General features: G+C 43.4%; 1 protein-coding gene across 2 annotated transcripts in view; it reads right to left on the bottom strand.

The window, feature by feature from the left end:
* The window catches only part of LOC138670360 (interleukin-18 receptor accessory protein-like), a 56,664-nt gene extending 45,146 nt beyond the window's left edge, over window positions 1–11,518 (bottom strand). The window contains exons 1-3 of one of the 2 annotated variants that reach the window (XM_069757624.1): window positions 11,332–11,518; window positions 5,855–6,083; window positions 3,219–3,387 (exon numbers count right to left, since the gene is read on the bottom strand). In XM_069757624.1, coding sequence (XP_069613725.1) covers window positions 3,219–3,387; window positions 5,855–6,083; window positions 11,332–11,413 — 480 coding nt within the window. In that variant the 5' untranslated portion in view covers window positions 11,414–11,518. The remainder of the gene's footprint in view (window positions 1–3,218; window positions 3,388–5,854; window positions 6,084–11,331) is intronic. The other variant, XM_069757625.1, reaches the window with a different exon arrangement.
* Window positions 11,519–24,290: the final 12,772 nt, after the last annotated feature.

The raw sequence follows: 24,290 nt of genomic DNA, 5'->3' as shown, positions 1-24,290 counted from the left end.
TTTGGTCAATTGGTCTTCTGCTGCGGTGGAAGCTTTTCAAGAGTTGAAGTGTCGTTTTTCTTCTGCCCCTGTGTTGTGTCAACCAGATGTTTCGCTTCCGTTCCAGGTTGAGGTTGATGCTTGTGAAATTGGAGCGGGGGCTGTTTTGTCGCAAAGAGTTGCTGATTGCTCGGTGATGTAGCCATGCGCCTTCTTTTCCAGGAAGTTTTCGCCTGCTGAGAGAAATTATGATGTGGGCAATCGAGAGTTGCTGGCCATGAAGTGGGCATTCGAGGAGTGGCGTCATTGGCTTGAAGGAGCTAAGCATCGCGTGGTGGTCTTGACTGATCATAAGAACTTGACTTATCTCGAGTCCGCCAAGCGGTTGAATCCTAGACAAGCTCGTTGGTCGTTGTTTTTTGCCCGTTTTGACTTTGTGGTTTCGTACCTTCCGGGCTCTAAAAATGTGAAGGCGGATGCCCTGTCTAGGAGTTTTGTGCCCGACTCTCCGGGTTTGCCTGAGCCGGCGGGTATTCTCAAAGAGGGAGTAATTGTGTCTGCCATCTCCCCTGATTTGCGGCGGGTGCTGCAAAAATTTCAGGCTAATAAACCTGATCGTTGCCCAGCGGAGAAACTGTTTGTCCCTGATAGGTGGACGAATAAAGTTATCTCTGAGGTTCATTGTTCGGTGTTGGCTGGTCATCCTGGAATCTTTGGTACCAGAGAGTTAGTGGCTAGATCCTTTTGGTGGCCATCTCTGTCGCGGGATGTGCGTACTTTTGTGCAGTCCTGTGGGATTTGTGCTCAGGCTAAGCCCTGCTGTTCTCGTGCCAGTGGGTTGCTTTTGCCCTTGCCGGTCCCGAAGAGGCCTTGGACACATATCTCTATGGATTTTATTTCAGATCTTCCCGTCTCTCAAAAAATGTCAGTCATTTGGGTGGTCTGTGATCGCTTCTCTAAGATGGTCCATTTGGTACCCTTGTCTAAATTGCCTTCCTCCTCTGATTTGGTGCCATTGTTTTTCCAGCATGTGGTTCGTTTACATGGCATTCCAGAGAATATCGTTTCTGACAGAGGTTCCCAGTTTGTTTCGAGGTTTTGGCGATCCTTTTGTGGTAGGATGGGCATTGACTTGTCTTTTTCCTCGGCTTTCCATCCTCAGACTAATGGCCAGACCGAAAAAACCAATCAGACCTTGGAAACATATCTGAGATGCTTTGTTTCTGCTGATCAGGATGACTGGGTGTCCTTTTTGCCTTTGGCTGAGTTCGCCCTTAATAATCGGGCCAGCTCGGCTATCTTGGTTTCACCGTTTTTCTGCAACTCTGGGTTCCATCCTCGTTTCTCTTCAGGGCAGGTTGAGTCTTCGGACTGTCCTGGTGTGGATACTGTGGTGGACAGGTTGCAGCAGATTTGGACTCATGTAGTGGACATTTTGACTTTGTCCCAGGAGAAGGCTCAACGTTTCGCTAATTGCAGACGCTGTGTGGGTCCCTGACTTCGGGTTGGGGACTTGGTTTGGTTATCTTCTCATCATATTCCTATGAAGGTTTCCTCTCCTAAGTTTAAACCTCGTTTTATTGGTCCGTATAGGATTTCTGAGGTTCTTAATCCTGTGTCTTTTCGGCTGACCCTTCCAGATTCTTTTTCCATACATAACGTATTCCATAGGTCATTGTTGCGGAGATACGTGGCACCTATGGTTCCATCTGTTGATCCTCCTGCCTCGGTTTTGGTGGAGGGGGAGTTGGAGTATATTATGCAGAAGATTTTGGATTCTCGTGTTTCAAGGCGGAAACTCCAGTATCTGGTTAAGTGGAAGGGTTATGCTCAGGAAGATAATTCCTGGGTCTTTGCCTCTGATGTCCATGCTCCCGATCTTGTTCGTGCCTTTCATATGGCTCATCTTGGTCGTCCTGGGAGCTCTGGTGAGGGTTCGGTGACCCCTCCTCAAGGGGGGGGGTACTGTTGTGAATTCTGTGGCAGAGCTCCCTCCTGTGGTCACAAGTGGTACTTCGGCTGGTTCTCTCTGTGAGCTTCCGTTGGTGGAGGAAAGTGGTACTGCGGCTTCTGAGTTTCCTTCCTCAGGTGATGTGGTGAAGTCGTTAGGTGCTGCTCTATTTAACTCCACCTAGTGCTTTGATCCTGGCCTCCAGTCAATGTTCTAGTATTGGACCTGTTTCCTCCTGGATCGTTCCTGTGGCCTGCTGCTCTGCATAGCTAAGTTCCTCTTTGCTATTTGTTTGCTGTTTTTTTCTGTCCAGCTTGTCAATTTGTTTTTTTCTGCTTGCTGGAAGCTCTGGGATGCAGAGGGTGTACCTCCGTGCCGTTAGTTCGGTACGGAGGGTCTTTTTGCCTCCTTTGCGTGGTATTTGTAGGGTTTTGTGTTGACCGCAAAGTTACCTTTCCTATCCTCGCTCTGTTCAGAAAGTTGGGCCTCACTTTGCTAAATCTATTTCATCTCTACGTTTGTCTTTTCATCTTAACTCGCAGTCATTATATGTGGGGGCTGCCTTTTCCTTTGGGGTATTTCTCTGAGGCAAGGTAGGCTTATTTTCTATCTTCAGGCTAGCTAGTTTCTCAGGCCGTGCCGAGTTACATAGGGAGCGTTAGGCGCAATCCACGGCTGCCTTTAGTGTGGTTGGAGAGGATTAGGGATTGCGGTCAACAGAGTTCCCACGTCTCAGAGCTCGTTCTTGTTTTTTGGATTATTGCCAGGTCACTGTATGTGCGCTGACCTCTATGTCCATTGTGGTACTGAATTACCTTTCATAACATATACCCCAGTAAAATATCGTTTTTTACAACAGCTTTTTTGTGAATGAAAATTAATGACAATATGTAACAAGTCTCCGCTATTACAGGGTGGATTTATAAAGTCTTACACAACTCATCATTTTCTATTGAGAACCATTAACTCCTTGATTTAGAAACATGGGGACAGTTTTCTGAAAGTTGGAGTATAATTACATAAGTTATCCTACCACAAATACCAAAAAGTGCATTTTTCTTTCTTTTTTTTGCTTCTTTTTCTAACGAAAACCAGCTTGGTCATCCTCAATGGGGATGTGTAATGTTTTGCATTATGGTCTGTTATTATGGAATTAATTAATTAATTGATTAATTTGGAAGCATTATGGGTGTTTTTTCACTTTTTATTTTTAACAATTCATGTAGTATTAGTAGTATAGAGGTGTGCCTATATCTGTGCCAGATAGGAGAAAATAAATACAACTCACCTTGTACCATGTAACGTTTCTTATATTCTTTCCTAGGTGACAATTTAGTGACGGGCATGACATAGATATTTTGTCAGTAGTTGTAAAAAAAAATCTTTTCGGACCATAATTTTCACAGTTTTTCCTTTCTGTGGCATGTACTCTCATTTTCATGCAGAGATTTCCCCTTCTGTATTAAGAGAGAAGGAAAAAATGAGTAACTGACATATAAAACATAAGTTATTCAATCGGGGAAATAAAAAAATGAAAATGTTAGACGCTCCAGACTGATTAAGAGTGGTAAATACCCATCTCTCTAAACTAATAGCTTTCCATACTTCCCCTTCTTCTTGTCTGTCTTCATTTTATCTTGACATTTTTCCTTTATAATATTCATCTTAAACCATTCTTTAAAGGGAATCTGTCAGTAGGATTAACCCTACTAAGCCATCTAATGAACATGCAGGTCATAGGAAGCTGCCAGCACAGTGAATAATCAAATATCTTTAGCAGCGGGCACAGGCCTTTAGTCGCAGCAGCCAGCTCCTGACTCCTGCTGTGATCTGCCACTCTGCCGCTGCCCCTCCCCCTCCATCTTCTGGGACAATGATTCGAGTATAAGCCAAGCGGGGCGTTTTCAGCAAAAAAAAAAAAAAACATGCTGAAAAACTAAGATAATACTTGAATATATATGGTATATTATTGTTTTTTATTGCTTCTTTTATTTATGGTCTCTATGTATGATAAGTTATAATTTTAAATTAAGGATTGTGATGGATGCAACGATATTAGTAATATGTAGAATTTTAATTCCATTCTTTTCTAATAGTAGAATATTTTGGAAAGGAAACAATGTATTTATTTTCACCTCAAGATTTTCTTCTATACAAAGTCTACAAACTTTATTAAACTTTTAAAACTTTGTTTTTACTCTCTCTATGTCTCTATAATGTTTTTATAATAAGCTGCTTCCTGAAGTGATAGCTCTGTGACTACCACACACTATACCATAATATGACAGCACTTTGTGGGAACAAAGTTACAGTGCCTTACTATTATGACAGATGAAACACTACCAATTATAAACCAAAACCAGGAGTGGACGAAACAGACAAAAAGTCTAATAGAAACACGTCACCAATAGTGACGAGCGAGTGTACTCGTTGCTCGGGTTTTTCCAAGCACGCTTGAGTGGTCTCCGAGTATTTGTAACTGCTCGGAGATTTAGTTTTCATCGTTGCAGCTGAATGATTTACAGCTACTAGACAGCTTGATTACATGTGGGGATTCCCTAGCAACCAGGCAACCCCTACATGTACTCAGCCTGGCTAGTAGCTGTAAATCATTCAGCTGCCATGATGAAAACTAAATCTCCGAGCAGTTACAAATACTCGGAGACCACCCAAGCGTGCTTGGAAAGACCCGAGCAACGAGTACACTCGCTCATCACTATGGGTGACGTGTTTCTATTAGACTTTTTATCTGTTTGGTCCACTCCTGGTTTTGGCTGTTATAATTACTGAGGTAAAAAACTGACCAAATACTGAAGGTGTGCACATAACCTAATGCTGACTGCTCCTTGTCTCTTTTTGTTAGTCCTCCTGCTTTCTGATGTAAATGTAGAAAGTATGTGCCAGCAATCCAATTATTCTATACTAGATGGTGGCCCGATTCTAACGCATCGGTTACTCTAGAATGCACAGCCATGTAGTATACAACACAGCCCACGTAGTATATAGCATAGCCACGTAGTATATTGCACAGCCACATAGTATATAACACAGCCCACGCAGTATATAACATAGCCCATGCAGTATATTGCACAGCCCACGTAGTATGTAGCACAGGCGCGTAGTATATAGCACAGCCCACTCAGTATATAACAAAGGCACATAGTATATTGCACAGGCATGTAGTATATAGCACAGCCCACATAGTATATAACACAGCCCACGCAGTATATAACACAGCCCATGCAGTATATAACACAGGCCACGTAGTACATAGCAATGTGGGCACCATATCTCTGTTAAAAAAACAATTAAAATTAAAAATAGTTATATACTCACCTTTTATCAGCCCCCAGATCCAGCCGAGGCCTTTACCGATGCTCCTCACAACGTTCCCAGTAATGCCTAGAGGCAATAACCCATGATCATGTAGCGGTCTCGTGAGACCGCCAAGTGATCTCGTGGCACTGCTGCAATGCATTCTCGGGACCAGAGCGCGAGGAGCGGGAAAGGCTGTGGCGGACTTCGGAAGGTGAGAATGTAATGTTTTTTTCGTTTTTATTATTTTTAACATTCTATGTTTTTTCTATTGATGCTGCATAGGCTGCATCAATAGTAAAAAGTGAAGCGGTGTTTAATCCCGCCCCAATATTGCTGAATGGTCAGCGACCCTGGATTTCTGTTACAGACGAACGGAAGTTAGAAACAGAAGGAAGTACCCTTTAGGTAATTATATATATAGATAGGAATGTCAGAGATAGCAGAGTTAATCGCTTAACTTTCTAATTAAGATAGGTGATAACTTTCAAAATTGGGAATAACCCTATAACCTGATGAGAATCTGTCAGAAAACTTAAATTATATGGCTATAAAATTGCTACATATTGTGCTTCCATTTAAAATAGCCGTATCACTCAAATTGCTTACCTGCATATGTATGTCCCAGAGTGATGTTTTTCCAAAAGGGATATCTGAAGGGTTGATTCAATGACATTCAGATCCTTTCTACTTTTCACTTCTTCGAGACTTTTGTCAGGTTTTTGTGAAAACCACTGAATTGTTTTGTCTGAATTATTGGAAGTCAAATTACACTGGAAGTATACAGTCTCCCCAGCATATGCCTGATATCGATAATGTGGTTCTTCATCTAAGCAGTCTGACAAATGTATAAATAGTACAGAGCAGACATTTAATCATTATTGGAAACAAAAAAAAAGATGACAGTTACTTTAAGAATGGATCTAGAGTGCTCTCTAATGAAGATCAGTATTTATATAAACTATTGCACCAATGTACAATATAAATGGTTAGACTGGTGTAGCTTAGGCTCCTTATACATACTGCAGGGTCTGTGCTCATCAGTCCTCTACATTTTGGGGAATAATTGATAGTCTAACTCCATATTTTACCTTTTCGTGCCAGAGCCTGTTTTCACCTTCCTGACTGGGCCAATTTTTTCAACTCGGAGCACTGTCACTTTATGAGATAACTCTGGAACACTTCAACAGCTCCCACGGATGCGGAGACTGTTTTCGTGACATATTGTACTTCATGGGATGGAGAATCACTGACACTCTTCTGTGCTGCTTTCAGGAATCTGTTCCCTGCCCTGTCAGACCTCTGTAAGGTAATCGTAACGAGCATACGTTGGGCACATTGGGGGTGAGGAGTTGGGGGGACCTCTTATGATGACAGGTACTGCTCAAACTCAGTCAGCTGATCGGCCACTCAGAGGACGGATAAAAATTGCAGCCGGAATAACACCAGGGGGAGCCAGTGAGCATACTTCAGAAGATAAAAGCTTGTTATTTTTTTGAAAGGAGCATAATTTTTAATAACTGTAAATTACAAAGCCATTTATTTCCACCTTTTCTGCTTGGTTAAATGTATTCTTTATAGTAGCACAACCCCTGTCACACTGAATGGCTGTTATGCTTGCTTGATTAATGTCCCATAAACCAAGTATGGTAAGTCACGACAAGGTATCCTCAGCAAAATACATTGCATGTCCAATGCACAGGAGAAGCCAAATCCTGTATATGCTACTTCACTGTGCATGCACCAGTTGCCCTTGGAGGAGACTTATGCTGACATATTCAGCATGGAGGTGGAGGCTGTTATGACCTGGTGGTTAGGACAATAATGGACCTGGTGGTTAAGAGCACACGGAAAGACCTGATAGTTAATAATAATACAGGACAAGCTCCGGGACGTGGGAACTCTGCTGACCGCAATCCCTAATCCTATCACACACACTAGAAATAGCCATGGATTGCTCCTAACGCTCCCTATGCCACTCGTCACAGCCTCAGAACTAGCTAGCCCTAAAGATAGGAAAATAAGCCTACCTTGCCTCAGAGAAATTCCCCAAAGTTAAAGGCAGCCCCCCACATATAATGACTGTGAGTTAAGATGAAAATCACAAACACAGAGATGAAATAGATTTAGCAAAGAGAGGCCCGACTTACTGAACAGACAGAGGATAGGAAAGGTAACTTTGCGGTCAGCACAAAAACTACAAAAAACCACGCAGAGGGCACAAAAAGACCCTCCGCACAGACTCACGGTGCGGAGGCGCCCCTCTGCGTCCCAGAGCTTCCAGCAAGCAAGACAAAAACCAAAATAGCAAGCTGGACAGAAAAATAGCAAACAAGGGAAAAACAAGCAGGAACTTAGCTTCTGCTGGAGAAGACAGGTCACAAGAACGATCCAGGAGCGAACTAGACCAATACTGGAACATTGACAGGTGGCATGGAACAAAGATCTAAGTGGAGTTAAATAGAGCAGCCAGCTAACGAATTAACCTCATCATCTGTGGAAGGAAACTCAGAAGCCGCAGCCCCACTCACAACCACCAGAGGAAGCCCATGGACAGAACCAGCCGAAGTACCATTCATGACCACAGGAGGGAGCTTGACAACAGAATTCACAACAGGGGCCATGGTGGCATATCAGAAGATCACTTCCACATCGTTGACTGCTTACAGGTCATTAGAATATAGTATAAGCTGTTTTTAAAGTACTTTTTTCATGTTATGTAGTGTCTAATAAAATATAGAAAGACCTATCACTATTCTGGGTCAGAGGCTGGTGGTGGTCTGGGGGCCTAAATACTTCTATTTTCTGTAACAGTATAGCAGGACTTTTCATATGATTACATGAAGTATAGCAGGACCAGGCTGTCTATTGTTCTAATTCAAACAGTGATAATGTGAGCAATATAGATTTGTTTTCATGTGGAATACTTATATTATGTGGTTTGGTGGAGAACATGAGCTACTTACATTGCACCATCATTCCTTATTGAATACCCCATATGTTAAGTTTTCCTTATTTACTGCATGGCAGCTCCAGTGTCTTGTCGTATTTCATATTTAATAAAACTCTAGGTTATGTCTTCTTGAAAAATCAATACTGTAACTTCTGATGACATCATTTTAGTTACTTTTATTAGTAGTAATAATTTGTAGATCAGTGGTCCCCAACTCCAGGCCTCGAGGGCCGCCAACAGTGCAGGTTTTCAGGATTTCCTTAGTATTGCACAGGGGTTGGAATCATCACCTGTGCAGATGATCACATTACCACCGATGCAATGCTAAAGAAATCCTGAAAACCTGCACTGTTGGCGGCCATCGAGGCGTGGAGTTGGGGACCCCTGTTGTAGATAGTAGGGTAGATGTGGGGCCACTATAACGGTAGTGCAGGATCAGACAGACAAAAGAGGGCTTTTGTACAAGAACAACATATAGGTCATTTGCAGTCCAATAGCTCATCATAATGCACAATTCCACCTGCTTTGGGGGTGGAAATTGGTCCCCTCACCTCTGACTCTGTGAAGTTGCACAGGTTGAACCAGTATTATGTCCACCCCTATGTTCTAGGCTGTGACTACAATTTTACTGCTTTTTTAATATCTTACATCATAGGAGTACGGATGAGTGGACCAGTGGAAGTTCGGGTTAGTCTGGTTCAACCAAACTTTAGTCCAAAATTGGGTTCGGGAACCAGAACTGTAGACTTTCATTAGTGAGATTGGACATTTCTCTGTGATTTTGTGCAGATCACTTGGGTCCTATAAATACTTGGGACATATGAATGGGTATGATTTCTATTTGTTAAAGCCACAGATAAAATTTGTGCGTGAAAAACTGACGAACTGAATGAGCTCTTAGAAAGGGGAATGCACAGATAGACAAGCACAAAAGCTGCTGCTTTCTAGTAAGTGTTTTATCTCACCCAAGTGATGGATTCACAGCTGTATTGCTGTATAAAGTCCGCCCCTGCTACTTCTGAGCATGTGATACATAGAAGAGGGACCGCAAGAATCTCTTATGTCTCTATGTACTTGGCTTGGGAGACATTATAGCAGTGATTCTCCCTCCACTAGCTCAGAGGCAACAGTAAATTAAGGATAAAGCCTGCATAGCAACAACTGCTGAAAAATGGAGGATACAAGTTAAATAAAGGACATAAATTGTGTTATTCATAATGTGCACACACAAGAGCTTATTTTACTGTACAAAGTTTCCTGAAATTACAGGTATGTTTTACATTTCTAATTCAACCTAAAATGTTTCTGAGTCTTCACAATATTTGGTTAAAAAAGATGATCAGGACACCAGAAGTTTTCTTTGTTTTGGGTTCAATTGCCGTATATACTCGAGTATAAGCCGAGATTTTCAGCCCAAATTTTTGGGCTGAAAGTGCCCCTCTCGGCTTATACTCTAGTCACGGTCGGCCGCAGGGTCGGCGGGTGAGGGGGAGAGGGCGCTGAGGCATACTTACCTAGTCCCGGCGATCCTGACGCTCCCCCTGCCATCCCACGGTCTTCGGGTGCTGCAGCTCTTCCCCTCTTCAGCGGTCACGTGGGACCGCTCATTAGAAAAATGAATATGGACTCCACTCCCATAGGGGTGGAGCCGCATATTCATTTCTCTAATGAGCGGTAATGGTGACCGCTGATAGAGGAAGAGGCTGCGGCACCGAAGACCAGCTGTCCGGGGGAAGGAGCGGGACGCCGGGTGCAGGTAAGTATGTCATATTTACCTATCCCCGTTCCACACGCCAGGCGTCGCTCCATCTTCCCGGCGTCTCTCCGCTCTGACTGGGCAGGTCAGAGGGCGCGATGATGCATATAGTGTGCGCGGCGCCCTCTGCCTGATCAGTCAGTGCGGAGAGACGCCGGGACCGGACGCCGGGAGCTGCAAGCAAGAAAGGTGAGTATGGCATTTTTTTTTTTTTATTGCAGCAGCAGCAATGGCAGAGCTTTCCATGGTACATCAATGGGGCAATAATGAACGGTGCAGAGCACTATATGGCACAGCTATGGGACAAAAATGAACGGTGCAGAGCACTATATGGCACAGCTATGGGACAAAAATGAACGGTGCAGACCATTGTATATGGGGCACAGCTTTATATGGAGCATCTATGGGGCAATAATGAACTGTATGGAGAATTATATGGGGCACATTTTTATATAGAGCATCTTATGGGCCCATCATGAACTGTATGGAGCATTATATGGGGCTCCTGATTCAATATGGATATTCAAAAACACTTAACCTACTGATGTCTCAATTAGTTTTACTAAGCTTATACTTGAGTCAATAAGTTTTCCCAGTTTTTTGTGGCAAAATTAGGGGGGTCGGCTTATACTCGGGTCGGCTTATACTCGAGTATATACGGTACTTTAAATCTGAAAATGGCAGATTGAGCCACGAGGGGGCAGGATTCCCTTACTGTGTATTCCTTTATATTTATGTCATGGAAGAATATCAGCAGAAATGCGTGATTTATATCGTGTGTTCTGCTTTCCAAACTAGGTAAAAACTGAGACGATCCAGTATAGAGTAAGTACTGTACTGTTCTCTCGCTGTAGACTATATTAACTGCAAGTATTCATTATTATTTATTATTATTGTTATATACAGAGCCTCTTGAATTAAATTTAGAATACATCTTCCCATGATCTGCAAGGGTATACATATACTTTAAGTACTAAAAATACATTATACCACTATATAAAGTGAGGCATAAACTGCAAGAGGTGCAGAGATTGGGGTCACACTTGGTATCTCATGTCTAAGAACCCAGTTACCTTTGTAGAAGTACACACAATTACTGTCGCTAGAATTGGGGGCCATGCTTCAGATTTTACTTTGGTACCTTAATGCTTCATGTAAAGCCCATTATTATAATACCAGTATCTAAAGTCCGAACATATCCATGTGCACATACAATATTGTAATATTAAATCATTATTTTTCACACTCAAACGGAATTAAACCTATTTTCTGTACACAAACTGAGCAAAATCCTGTCCTTTACACTATATAGCGATGTAAGTTAAAGATGTAGAACATCTTTATTACTGTAAAACAATAGCAAAGAAATGTTCTTACCTGGTACAATGGCCTCCTCTAAAACTGAGCATTTTACACCGGAGAGCAGGAATGTCAGGCATAGCCAGAGCTTGACGATCATGGTTTACAAATTTAACTATATAGTAAAACGTATTGCAGCCATCCTTTACATGACAGAAGGAAGCAGACATCACAAAAAAAAAATCCATTTCCTTCTTACAGCAGACGCCCATAGGGAGGGTGCAGCAAAGGAAATACATTCTGTCTTCTTCATTTTAGTATTTAAGACATGATGATTCATATCATTGTCTATTACTGAAAGAGTATGGAATTTATGTCCTGTTGAAACAATGTACCGTGAATGTTATGCAAGAGCACAATTAAAAAAATCACAAGAGAGACACTATTTTAGTGATGCACAAATAATTTATATTGTGAAATGTGGACTACTGGCTGGAGCACAATACCTGCCCAAAATAATTAAAAGATAACATGCGTCCTGCTTTATGTAGCACAATAGTAATAGAAAAATTACTGTGGACGAGCCTTGGATACAGCAGAATCTGAGCACAAAAGAATGACAAACTCAGATATGGCCAAAATTTGGGAGCACGATAGTAAAAGAACCAATTTAGATTTTATCATGTGTACTGATGTATGGAGAACAATATCTGCACTACAGAATGAAAAGATGAAATGTAGCCTGCTTTAGGTAGCACAATATTAAGAAAACCAATTTTGATATTATCATGTGTACCCCTGTATGGAGAACAATATCAGCTCTCAAAAATTTCAAACTGTCATCTAGCCTGCTGTGTAACGGTACTAACAGAAGAAAGTTGTTGTTTTTTTTACTGTGGATGAGGCCTGTATACAATAGAATATATGCTCAAAACAATTTCAAACTTAGATCTAGCCTGCTGTATCACGTTTGTGTCATGGTTGTGTGTCAGGTGTGACAGTCATCCTGGATCTGGCTGTAGAAAGTCTTTCTGGTTAGCTGAAGCACCTTCTTGATTTTTTTATCTCTGTTGTGGAGCGATATCCCTCTCCTTTAAGGACCCAATGGTTACCGCCACCTTCTGCTGCTAATTAGACACCAGTACTGAAGGTTCATATTTATTCCATATCTGCAGAATGCTGCTGGTGTTAGTTCTTACTTGTCTCTGTCTAGTTTGATGTACTAACAGTTGGTTAGTTCCTTAGCAGAGGACTCTTGGAGGATTGCTGATGTGACATCTCGGTTGTCTTCTCAAGCTAATTCCCCTTGTTCGTTTACCCTCTTTGTCTTTAGTTGTAGTGGCAACTGAGTAGTGCTCACCCATCCCCTCCCTAACCAGGGCCTATCACCAGGGTCAGGCAGGGATTAGGTTCCTGCTCGACGATAGGTGCAGAAAGTATATAGGGTGGTTAGGGCATACAGGGTAATTTTAGATCTGCCTAGGGGTATCCACTCCCCACCTCCCTAGTGTTTGGGCTCCCCCTCCCTTTCCCCTTTGTTGTGCACTTGCTTATCCGTCACCCAGCATGACAGTTTGGCACAAAAAATATTTTTTTTACCCTTAATGAGCTCTGCAGACAGCTGAATTTCACCGACACTAAAAGAGAAGATGGGATATGGCGTGCTGTATCATGTTTGTAACAGAAAAAAGTATTTATTTTTTTACTGTGCAACAGCTCTGCACACAGAACAATTTCACCACCATTAAATGACAAGATGAGATATGGCGGGCTGTTTCACGTTTAGCAACTGAAACCATTTTTTTACACTGCAACAGCTGTGCAGAAAGATGAATTTCACCGCTATTTAATGACATAGTGAGATATGGTGTGCTGAATCATGTAAGCAACTGCAAACAATACATTTTTTACTGTGCAGCAGTTCTGCACACAGAACAATTTTGCCACCACTAAATGACAAGGTGGGATATGGCGGGCTGTATCATGTTAGCAACTGTAAAAAATATATTTTTTTACTGTGCAACAGTTTTGCACACAGAACAATTTTACCACCACTAAATGACAAGGTGGGATATGATGGACTGCATCACTTTTAGCAACAGCTGTGCAGAAAAATGAATTTCACCGACAAGATGAGATATGGCATGCTGAATCATGTTAGCAACTGTAAAAACTTTTTTTTTACTGTGCAACAGCTCTGCACACAGAATTATTTGTCTGCCACTAAATGAGAAGGTGGGATATGGTGTGCTGTATCTCATTTAACAACTGAAAAAATAAGATTTTGAAAGGTCTACGTGCATGCAGCAGAATAGAAGCAGTGCACAACACACTTCTATGAAATGTGCCCTGCTGTCTTTGTCTGAGGCCCTCCCTAATAGCACAAAAAAAAATCTGCTGGAAGGTCGATTTCACAGCCACACAGGGGACTAGCTATCTAAACTATCTCACTTAGAAACCACCGCCTAGCTAACTAGCTAAAATCAATCAGCACCTATGCCCAATGTCAGGAGCAGCCTCTCTGCGCTGTTATAGTGAAAAAATGTTGCTAAAACAAGATGTCCGCTCTTTATATAGAGAGGAACATGTGATTTCAGCATTCAATGACAAGCCGTTATGTCTGGACATTGTGGATGTTTACTGCTCCCGGACTGGCTAGCAGCAATGTGCACACATAAAGTAAAAAAGAATTTCAAGCATGCCGCTTCTTTGAGCTCCCTCCACCCCCTACCCTCATCAAACATGTGCCACACGCTCATCATACACGACCACCACTATCTTAGCCAAGGTCCTCAAAATACTTTAATGGCAACGCAAATATTTTCCCGCACTTTTTACCGAATGTTACCGATTTTTCATGAATGTATGAAAAATTTGCTCATGTTTCTCATCACGAATCCGAATGTGCCATATTCGTGCCGAATTTATGTTTGGCTATTGTTTTTTGAAATATATTTGCTCATCTCTACTCTTCACTTCATAGTACTCCCATGTTAGGGCAATGTGGGGTTATGTGACGCTCTATCACTACTGTGGATGAGATGTGGAGACGTGAAGGTCTGTCACCACTGTGGATGTGATGTGTGGAGACACTTGAAGTTCTTTCACTAGTGATACTCGGATAACGTCTTAACCGAGCATGCTCGGGTGTTTATCATATATTATGTTAAAGTCCCTGTATCTGCATAATTTGCGGCTGTTAGACAGCCACAACACGTCAGGATTCCCTAACAAATAGGCAATCCCCACATGTGTTTAGCTATAAGCTCCTGATCCAACTGCAACCGCTGTGTTCTCTTAGTGCATTGAAGTATGTGGAGAAGGGCACGATCCCAAATGCTGCATCAAGGTATGCCTGGTCAAGATCTATGCAGAAGGCCCTGACAAGGCCACCAGAATATATGCCATATTAGATGAGCAAAGCAAGGCAACAGGTCTCCAGAAAAACCTAATTCTTTGGGATCTTCAATATAAAGGGACATGATGCTCCCTACACCCTCAATACCTGCTCTGGTTGTATCAACATTTCTGTCAGCAAAGCCTCTGGATACATAGTTTCTCCAATCAAGGGGAATATGCATATACCCTTGCTAACCATAATTGAATGTGACCAGATACATGATATCAGGGAAGAAATTCCCACTCCGGAAACTGCGATTCATCATTCCCACTTTAGACACCTAACTAAGCTCACATTATTTTCCTTCTCGGGAGGGTCCACAAGATGTGCCAACAAGGCAATGGCCCAGATGATGCTCCATATGTTCAAAGACTTCATCTAGGCTAGGTAATTGTGGGTGATGTATGTTTGGATAAAAGTCACAAACCGTCCGAAGTTAACTCCTTCAAAACCTATGTTCTCGAAAATGGTCACATGACTCACTTTAAGCCATACCCTCACCACTACGAGGTGAAAGAAAGGTTCTTCAACCTCATTCTGGAGCCTGACACCATTCCTACTCCCGATGGTGACGACTTAGGGAGAACGTGTTTTGCACAACGGAAGATGATGACAAACTGACCTTATCCACAGAAGATAAGGAGTTTATTAAAATATGGGCAGTGGATTCAAGAACAAATCAGACTACTTTGTTTCTCCCTTGCTCTTCAAGGCTATAAAAACAAAGCTTCCCAACAACTGAGAACAGGCTCATTTCACTGCAGAGAACATAAAGAAACAAGATTTAAAAGAAGAACCATTTTGTGGCCTTTGTGGACAAGATATTTTTCTATAGCCACGCAAAACCAACTCCACCCTTGCAGTGCTGGTATCTTCCTTCCTTTGGAGTATATCACCCAATAAAGCCTAAACAAATCAGAGTGGTGTTCGATTCAAGCGCCAAGCATCATGGTCTATCTCTGAACGATGTTCCCTTCACTTCTCTCAACCTTACCAACAACCTGATGTGCTTGCTTATGAGATTCAGAAAAGAGTCAGTCACTATTACTGCTTACATCAAACAAATGTTCCATTGTCTCAATGTACAACAAGATCATAGAAATTATCTCAGGTTTCTATGGCACTGAGACATGAAAGTACACATATTCGGAAATAGTCGCTATATACGGCCTACATAGGATTGCCTCGGATGGCGAGTGAGAGTATGGAAAGGACTCCCAATAGTTTGTTGAAAAGGATTTCTATGTGGATGATGGACTCAGATCCCTATCTACAGTAGAAGTAGCATAGATCTGCTTAAGCAGATGCAAGGTATGCATAAGTTTGCCTCTAACAGTGCGGTTTTCAAGTTAGTTGCTCAGAAAAACTGTTTACTAAGTGTTGGGTTCTGTCATTGGTGAACAGCCTATATGATCCACTCGGATTTGTAGCACTCTTGACAATACAAGGCAAACTTCTGTTAAGACACCTCTCAGATTCTAATAAGGACGCATCTACTGCCTGCTGACAAAAAACTAAAGTGGAGGTCCTGGGGTGATCTATTTGGGCCTTGGATGGGATATGAACAAAGAACGCCCACCAGGGCCATGGGGTACTGGGTGCCGGATCCGGTACTTAAAGGGATGTGTCATGGCAGCAGTGACCCGGCCCATGGTCCTGGGCGCCCATGTTAAGGGAAATGTCGTTAAAGGGGTTTGTGAAATAATAAAAGTTCGTAATGCCACCTGTGGTACTCGGTCAAGGGTGACCAACGCTGCTTAAAGGGGTCCTCTGGGGTGATGTGGCAGCAGGAATGGTATGGCTTCCCACAGGTGAAGCTGGGTTTCCAGGGCTCCCGCTGTATTTGGCAAAGATGGTGTGGTGCAGGGAATAAACGGAGGACACAGGGTTGCAGTCTCTTTACCTGGTTTACTGGTGAATTCAGGCAGCCACAGTCCAGGGTATCGGATCACAGGTACAGGTAAGGTAAGGTCCAGCCAGCTTGGAAGCGAATCTGGAATTCCTTTTTACCAGGTGGAGTTGGAAGCCTTCCTTCTGGCGCTGTGGTGTAGTCCCTTGCTGCCTTAGGCCTCACACAAGGTCCTCACGTTTTCTCTCTGTCCCCCTTTAGGTAGGAACCGTAGAAGTGCTATCCACACAAAACGGCCGTCGTCCTCCTGCACTCCCCGCTCCCCTGTAACTTCTTAGCAAGAGACTGTATTAATCTGTACATGGATTAAATACTGCGCATCAGCAAATTGGTGAGTGCCGCTGTTTTCTTATTCTTTTTATGGGATTTCGTATTGCATTACTCGCACACAGCTAAGCACCAAAAACCAATTGCACACTAATGTTGGCACGTGAAGGAGAAATGTGATCGCAGGATTGCAAGTTTTCGTGCTGCTGAGTAGCTGGTCCGAGTGCCATTCCAATCCTGAAGATTTCTACAGCATAAGTACATGTAGGGATTCCCTAGCAACCAGGCAACCCCCACATGTACTTATGCTGGCTAACAGATGTAAATCATTCAGCTGCGGCAAGAAAAACTAAATCTCCGAGCACTAAAAAATACTTGCAGGACCCCAGAGCGTGCTCGGGAAATCTCGAGTAACGAGTATATTCGCTCATCACTAACTACAACCAAAGTTCCTGCACCATCTGAGGGTACGCGCTCTGAGTGCAGAACATCTGAATGCACTAGCAACACACATATACTCAGAGGAACCTGTTTCACTGGTGCCTAGAGTAGCAGCACTACACCATGAACCTGTGTGACTTTTACAATGATGTGATCCTTGGCTTTACGCATTTACCAATTTATTCTCCTCTACATTGCAATTGCAACATCTGGATGGAAAAGTTGTGAAATTATGAAAATCGCAGGATCAATATATATCTTAATGATATGCAAATTACAAAATATGCAAATTATAAAAAATGTAAACATTTTGAAAGCATCCAGGGACACTTGGGAGAAATGGTCATACCACTGGTTCCATGACCAATGTAACACCAATCTGTTAGTGTAGCTAGACTACAAGACTACAGACGTCGGATTACCATACATTATGCAACCCCATACCATAATCCAGAGAGTTGAATTAGTGTGACCTTACCTCGTGAAGGTCTCTTCATGGTCTCCAGAATGAAGCAATGGAGGCTGGAATGGAGGTCTATCTTCTTCAAACATGAATCCTGTTTTTGTCTAGGAATGCAAGCATAGCTGTAGATTGGGTGACACAGTGAAGAGTCCTAAAGTTCCCAGACCACTATAGTCTTCATACCTGTGATTTGGCCATTTCTCCAAAGTGTCTCAGTTGCCGTTTTTGAACATGACAGTGTCAGGCTGCATGTTACCTGTGCTATTGTATCCTGTAGCATTTGTATGTATCCAAATTGTTTCAGAAGCCATTTTAAACACTACAACACCAGGCCACATGTTGCTCATGCTTTTCTACATGGTCTTAATGTTCTACTTTGGCTTGAAGAGTCATTGGACTCGTCTCCCATCAAGAACATCTGGCTTTCGCAAAAGGAGCTGCGGTTCTTGATGATTTGTTTGCCCAAAAGCATTTTCAATGGTAGAATATTTCTCTGACAACAATTAATAACCTCACTGATAGCATGACAAAGCTTGTAATTGTGTTTACTTCTGCACATAGTGATCATACTCAATACTGAATAAATCAAGATGCTTTGAGAATGTAGTTTCTATTATTTCATCATCTGCATAGCATTAAAATATCTAAAAATCCTATGATTTGCATAATTCCATTACTTTTCTTTATTCATGATGTAATTTCAATGTTGAGGATATATGTGAAGTACTTACTCAGCAGGCAGGAGTGGACACTGACAGCTTGGGGACCCTGTGCAAGAAATGTGGCTGGGACCCGTCCTTTTAAGGCGACAAAGCTTCAGATAGATAAATACAGTATATATATACCGTATATAATATAATATCTAATACCCTATGGAAAAAAAAGAAATATACTACTATTACATTTTGAGGTATCAACCACTGAGGACTCTCAATTCTACATAGTTTTCTATTACATTTTGAGCAAGTTTTTAGAGCCATTTATAGTAACAAAATGTACCCAAGAAGATGTGATACCCTATGGGTGAGCAATATGTTACCAATAAATTTGGAACACTTTTTTTTAGGGTTATATAGCAACTAAATGTACTCCAAACCACGGAATAGTCTATAGGTGAGCAATATAATAGCGATACATTTTTTAACAAGTTTTTGAGGCTTTTATAGCAACAAAATGTACCCAAAAAGATGTAATACCCTGTGAATGAGCAATTTAATACCAATACTTTTTGCAAACAAGTTTTGGGAGGTTTATTTACTAACAAAATATACTCCATACCACGGAATAGTCTATAGATGATACCGATAAAATTTTAAACAATTTTTTGAAGCTTACGTATATACTCGAGTATAAGCTGACCCGAGTATAAGCCGAGGCATCTACTTTTGCCACGGTAAACTGGGTAAGCTTATTGACGCGAGTATAAGCCGGGTATCTATTGTCCCCTCCTCCGTGTCCTGCTATGCACGGCTCCTCTGTCCTGGTATGAATGCCTCCCCATCCCTCTCCCTGTCTGCATGCCTCCCCTGAGCCTGTCATTGTATGAATGCCTCCCCCTTCCCTGTCCTGGTATGAATGCCTCCCCGTCCCTGCCCCTGTATGCATGTCTCCCTCATTCCATCCCTGTCTGCATGCCTCCCCAATTCAGTCCCTGTATGCATGGCTCCCTCGTCCCGCCCCTGTATGCATGTCTAATTATCCCCTATCCTGTGTGCATGTTTCCTATTGAAAAAAACCCATCATACTCACCTACCTACGCGCCCTGGGTGCTGGCACTGCATCTCATTCCGGCCACCAGCGCCTGCCTGCAGCTTTTCCTGTGCTCAGCGGTCACGTGGTGCCGCTCATTAAGGTTATAAATATGCACTCCATGTCTGTGGGAGTGGAGACATGTCCATATTCATCAGCTTTATGAGCAGTACCACGTGACCGCAGAGCACAGGAAGAGCTGCAGGCAGACGCTGGTGGCCAGAACGAGATGCAGTGCCAGCACCAAGGGCACGCAGGTAGGTGAGTATGATGTGTACGCCGACTCCTGGCACCTGCTCTGCTGGCATTCTGTACCGTGACTCGTGTATAAGCAGAGGGGGGTGTTTTCAGCACAAAAAATGTGCTGAAAATCTCTGCTTATTAGTGTTGAGCGATACCGTCCGATACTTGAAAGTATCGGTATCGGATAGTATCGGCCGATACCAGAAAAATATCGGATATCACCGATACCGATATCCGATACCAATACAAGTCAATGGGACATCAAGTATCGGAAGGTATTCTCATGGTTCCCAGGGTCTGAAGGAGAGGAAACTCTCCTTCAGGCCCTGGGATCCATAGGGATGTGTAAAATAAAGAATTAAAATAAAAAATATTGATATATTTACCTCTCCGGCGGCCCCTGAACTCAGCGCGGGTAACCGGCAGGCTTCTTTGTTCAAAATCAGCGCTTTTAGGACCTGAGAATCACGTCCCGGCTTCTGATTGGTCGCGAGCCGCCCATGTGACCGCCACGCGACCAATCACAAGCCGCGACGTCACCGCAAGCTATTAGCGCGCTCATTTTTGAAAAATGAGCGCGTTAATGACTTTCAAAGACGTAGCGGCTTGTGATTGGTCGCGGCCACGCGACCAATCACAAGCCGCGACGTCACCGCAAGCTATTAACGCGCTCATTTTTAAAAATGAGCGCGTTAATGACTTTCAAAGACGTAGCGGCTTGTGATTGGTCGCGTGGCCGCGACCAATCACAAGCCGCGACGTCACCGCAAGCTATTAACGCGCTCATTTTTAAAAATGAGCGCGTTAATGGCTTTCAAAGACGTAGCGGCTTGTGATTGGTCGCGGCCACGCGACCAATCACAAGCCGCGACGTCACCGCAAGCTATTAACGCGCTCATTTTTAAAAATGAGCGCGTTAATAGCTTGCGGTGACGTCGCGGCTTGTGATTGGTCGCGGCCACGCGACCAATCACAAGCCGCTACGTCTTTGAAAGTCATTAACGCGCTCATTTTTAAAAATGAGCGCGTTAATAGCTTGCGGTGACGTCGCGGCTTGTGATTGGTCGCGGCCACGCGACCAATCACAAGCCGCTACGTCTTTGAAAGTCATTAACGCGCTCATTTTTCAAAAATGAGCGCGCTAATAGCTTGCGGTGACGTCGCGGCTTGTGATTGGTCGCGTGGCGGTCACATGGGCGGCCCGCGACCAATCAGAAGCCGGGACGTGATTCTCAGGTCCTAAAAGCGCTGATTTTGAACAACGAAGCCTGCCGGTTACCTGCGCTGAGTCCAGGGGCCCCGCGGAGAGGTAAATATATCAATATTTTTTATTTTAATTCTTTATTTTACACATCTCTATGTATCCGATACCGATACCCGATACCACAAAAGTATCAGATCTCGGTATCGGAATTCCGATACCGCAAGTATCGGCCGATACCCGATACTTGCAGTATCGGAATGCTCAACACTACTGCTTATACATGAGTATATACGGTATATTAATATATATATATTGCCACGCACACGTTATATATATATATATATACACACAGTACAGACCAAAAGTTTGGATACACCTTCTCATTTAAAGATTTTTTTGTATTTTCGTGACTATGAAAATTGTACATTCACACTGAAGGCATCAGAACTATGAATTAACACATGTGGAATTATATACTTAACAAAAAAGTGTGCAACAACTGAAAATATGTCTTATATTCTAGGTTCTTCAAAGTAGCCACCTTTTGCTTTGATGACTGCTTTGCACATGGAGTGCCCCCAGACACAGGGCCGCGGGGTACTCGATACCGGTCCTCTCTGTCTCGCTTCTAGGGTTGTCACGGTGGCTGGACCTGGTCCGTGACCCTGCTAAGGGGCGTCCAATGAAAGGTGATGCAAGTTTGTAAAGGTTTCGTGACGCCACCTGTGGTATTCGGTCAGGATGACCGACGCTGCTTGGGGTCCACTGGGGTGGTGTTATGGCAGCTAGATGGTATACCTTCCCACAGGTGAAGTGCTTCCCCAGGGTTTCCCAGTAGTGTAGGTGGCGATGTTGTGAGGCGCAGTTAATAACGAGGACACAGGGGTGCAGTCTCTTTACCTTTTTACTGAAGACTTCGGGATCTGCAATCCAGAGCACTGCTAACAGGGCTGGCTAAGTTCGGCCGGTCCGAAGGCACATCCAGAGTTCCCTTTGCAGGTGGAAATCGTTGCCTACCAACTAGCGCCTGTGTGTTGTAGTCCTTCCCTGCTGAGCACCACGGGATAGTCCTCACAACTCTTGTATCAGCTCTTTCTCTTCTCCGTCCCCCAAGTTTATCTGCCTAGGATGCACCCGTATGACAGGTAGGCTCAGAGCTATTCTGGGATCCTAGAGACGCCTCTCTCCACGTTTGCCCCCTATGTCTGCTTAGGTGATTTAAGGTAGACAGCCAACCTGTAATCAACTGTCCTGCCGCTGTTTGAAGTAATGCTTGGAGTTAGTTACTTCCTAGGCGTTCCGGCCACCGGCTACGCGCCTCAGTAGGATGTTGCCGTTCTCGGGGCACGACTCCTACTGGTTCTATCTCCTTGTGCTGTGATCTCGTTTCTCACTTCTCCACAAAATACTTTGCTTCGTGTCCTTTCATAGGATGCCACCGCAAGGTAGTGCAGGCTCGGCTCCGTCACGTTCTGTCCTTTCTGCTAGGTACTTGCCAGGAAGCCACCCCTGACAGGTCCTCCCTGGAGCTCTCCCAGGCTGCGTTCTGATTAACTTCCTATCCAACCCCCAGTTTTACCAGAGTGTGAGGAGTGGCCTAATACATAGTGCCTTTTGCTCCCCCTGGTGGCCGGAGTGTGAAGTGTAATGTGTGACTGTGATACCTGGTCAGGTGAACTCCTTTAGTGCAATCAGACATAACATCACTCCCCTTAGTGGCAGAGCGACATTACTGCATCGACCAGGACTCTGGGGCGCTGCACACACTCTTGGCATTCTCTTGATGAGCTTCAAGAGGTAGTCAACGGAAATTGGTTTCACTTCACAGGTGTGTGTTGTGAATTCTGTGATCAAGCTCCCTCCTGTGGTCACGAGTGGTACTGCGGCTTCTGAGTTTCCTTCCTCAGGTGATGAGGTTAAGTCGCTAGGTGCTGCTCTATTTAACTCCACCTAGTGCTTTGATCCTGGCCTCCAGTCAATGTTCTAGTATTGGTCTTGCTTCCTCCTGGATCGTTCCTGTGGCCTGTCTGCTCAGCATAAGCTAAGTTCTGCTTGTGTCTTTTTGTTGCTATATTTTCTGTCCAGCTTGCTTTTTTGGTTCTGCTTGCTTGCTGGAAGCTCTGAGACGCAGAGGGAGCACCTCCGTACCGTTAGTCGGTGCGGAGGGTCTTTTTGTCCCTCTGCGTGGTTGTTTGTAGGTTTTTGTGTTGACCGCAAAGCTATCTTTCCTATCCTCGGTCTATTCAGTAAGTCGGGCCTCACTTTGCTAAATCTATTTCATCTCTGTGTTTGTATTTTCATCTTAACTCACAGTCATTATATGTGGGGGGCTGCCTTTTCCTTTGGGGAATTTCTCTGAGGCAAGGTAGGCTTATTTTTCTATCTTCAGGACTAGCTAGTTTCTCAGGCTGTGCCGAGTTGCATAGGGAGCGTTAGGCGCAATCCACGGCTACCTCTAGTGTGGTTTGATAGGTTTAGGGATTGCGGTCAGCAGAGTTTCCACGTCTCAGAGCTCGTCCTATGTTTTGTGGTTTTTGTCAGGTCACTTGTGTGCTCTGAATTTCAAGGTCCATTGTGGTTCTGAATTACCTATTCATAACAGTACTGGAGGCCCAAAGTACTATGCTTCTCAATAGAGGGAAAAAAGAAGTTCTGAGACCATTTTTTTTTCTTTGCACTGTGTTTTGCCTTTTTTTTCCCCTAGACATTTGGTTGGTTCAGGACACCGGTGTGGTGATAGACATTAAAGGTCTGTCTTTATGTGTGGATCTTCTCACTGCAAGAGTACAAAATATTCAAGACTTTGTGGCTCAGAATTCTATGTTAGAACCAAGAATTCCTATTCCTGATTTGTTTTTCTGGAGATAGAGCTAAATTTCTGAGTTTCAAAAATAATTGCAAACTGTTTCTGGCGTTGAAACCTCGCTCCTCTGGTGACCCAGTTCAACAAGTTAAGATGATTATTTCTTTATTACGTGGCGACCCTCAAGACTGGGCATTTTCCCTTGCGCCAGGAGATCCTGCATTATGTAATATTGATGCGTTTTTTCTGGCGCTCGGATTACTGTACGATGAACCTAATTCAGTGGATCAGGCAGAGAAAAATTTGCTGGCTCTGTGTCAGGGTCAGGATGAGATAGAGATTTATTGTCAGAAGTTTAGAAAGTGGTCTGTGCTCACTCAATGGAATGAATGTGCTTTGGCAGCAATCTTCAGAAAGGGTCTCTCTGAAGCCCTTAAGGATGTCATGGTGGGATTTCCTATGCCTGCTGGTCTGAATGAGTCTATGTCTTTGGCCATTCAGATCGGTCGACGCTTGCGTGAGCGTAAATCTGTGCACCATTTGGCGGTATTATCTGAG

This window comes from Ranitomeya imitator, chromosome 3 (genome assembly GCF_032444005.1).
Source record: "Ranitomeya imitator isolate aRanImi1 chromosome 3, aRanImi1.pri, whole genome shotgun sequence".
Lineage (NCBI taxonomy): Eukaryota > Metazoa > Chordata > Amphibia > Anura > Dendrobatidae > Ranitomeya > Ranitomeya imitator.
The sequence above is the reverse complement of the archived record's forward strand: the minus strand, read 5'-3'. Positions and strand labels throughout refer to the sequence as shown.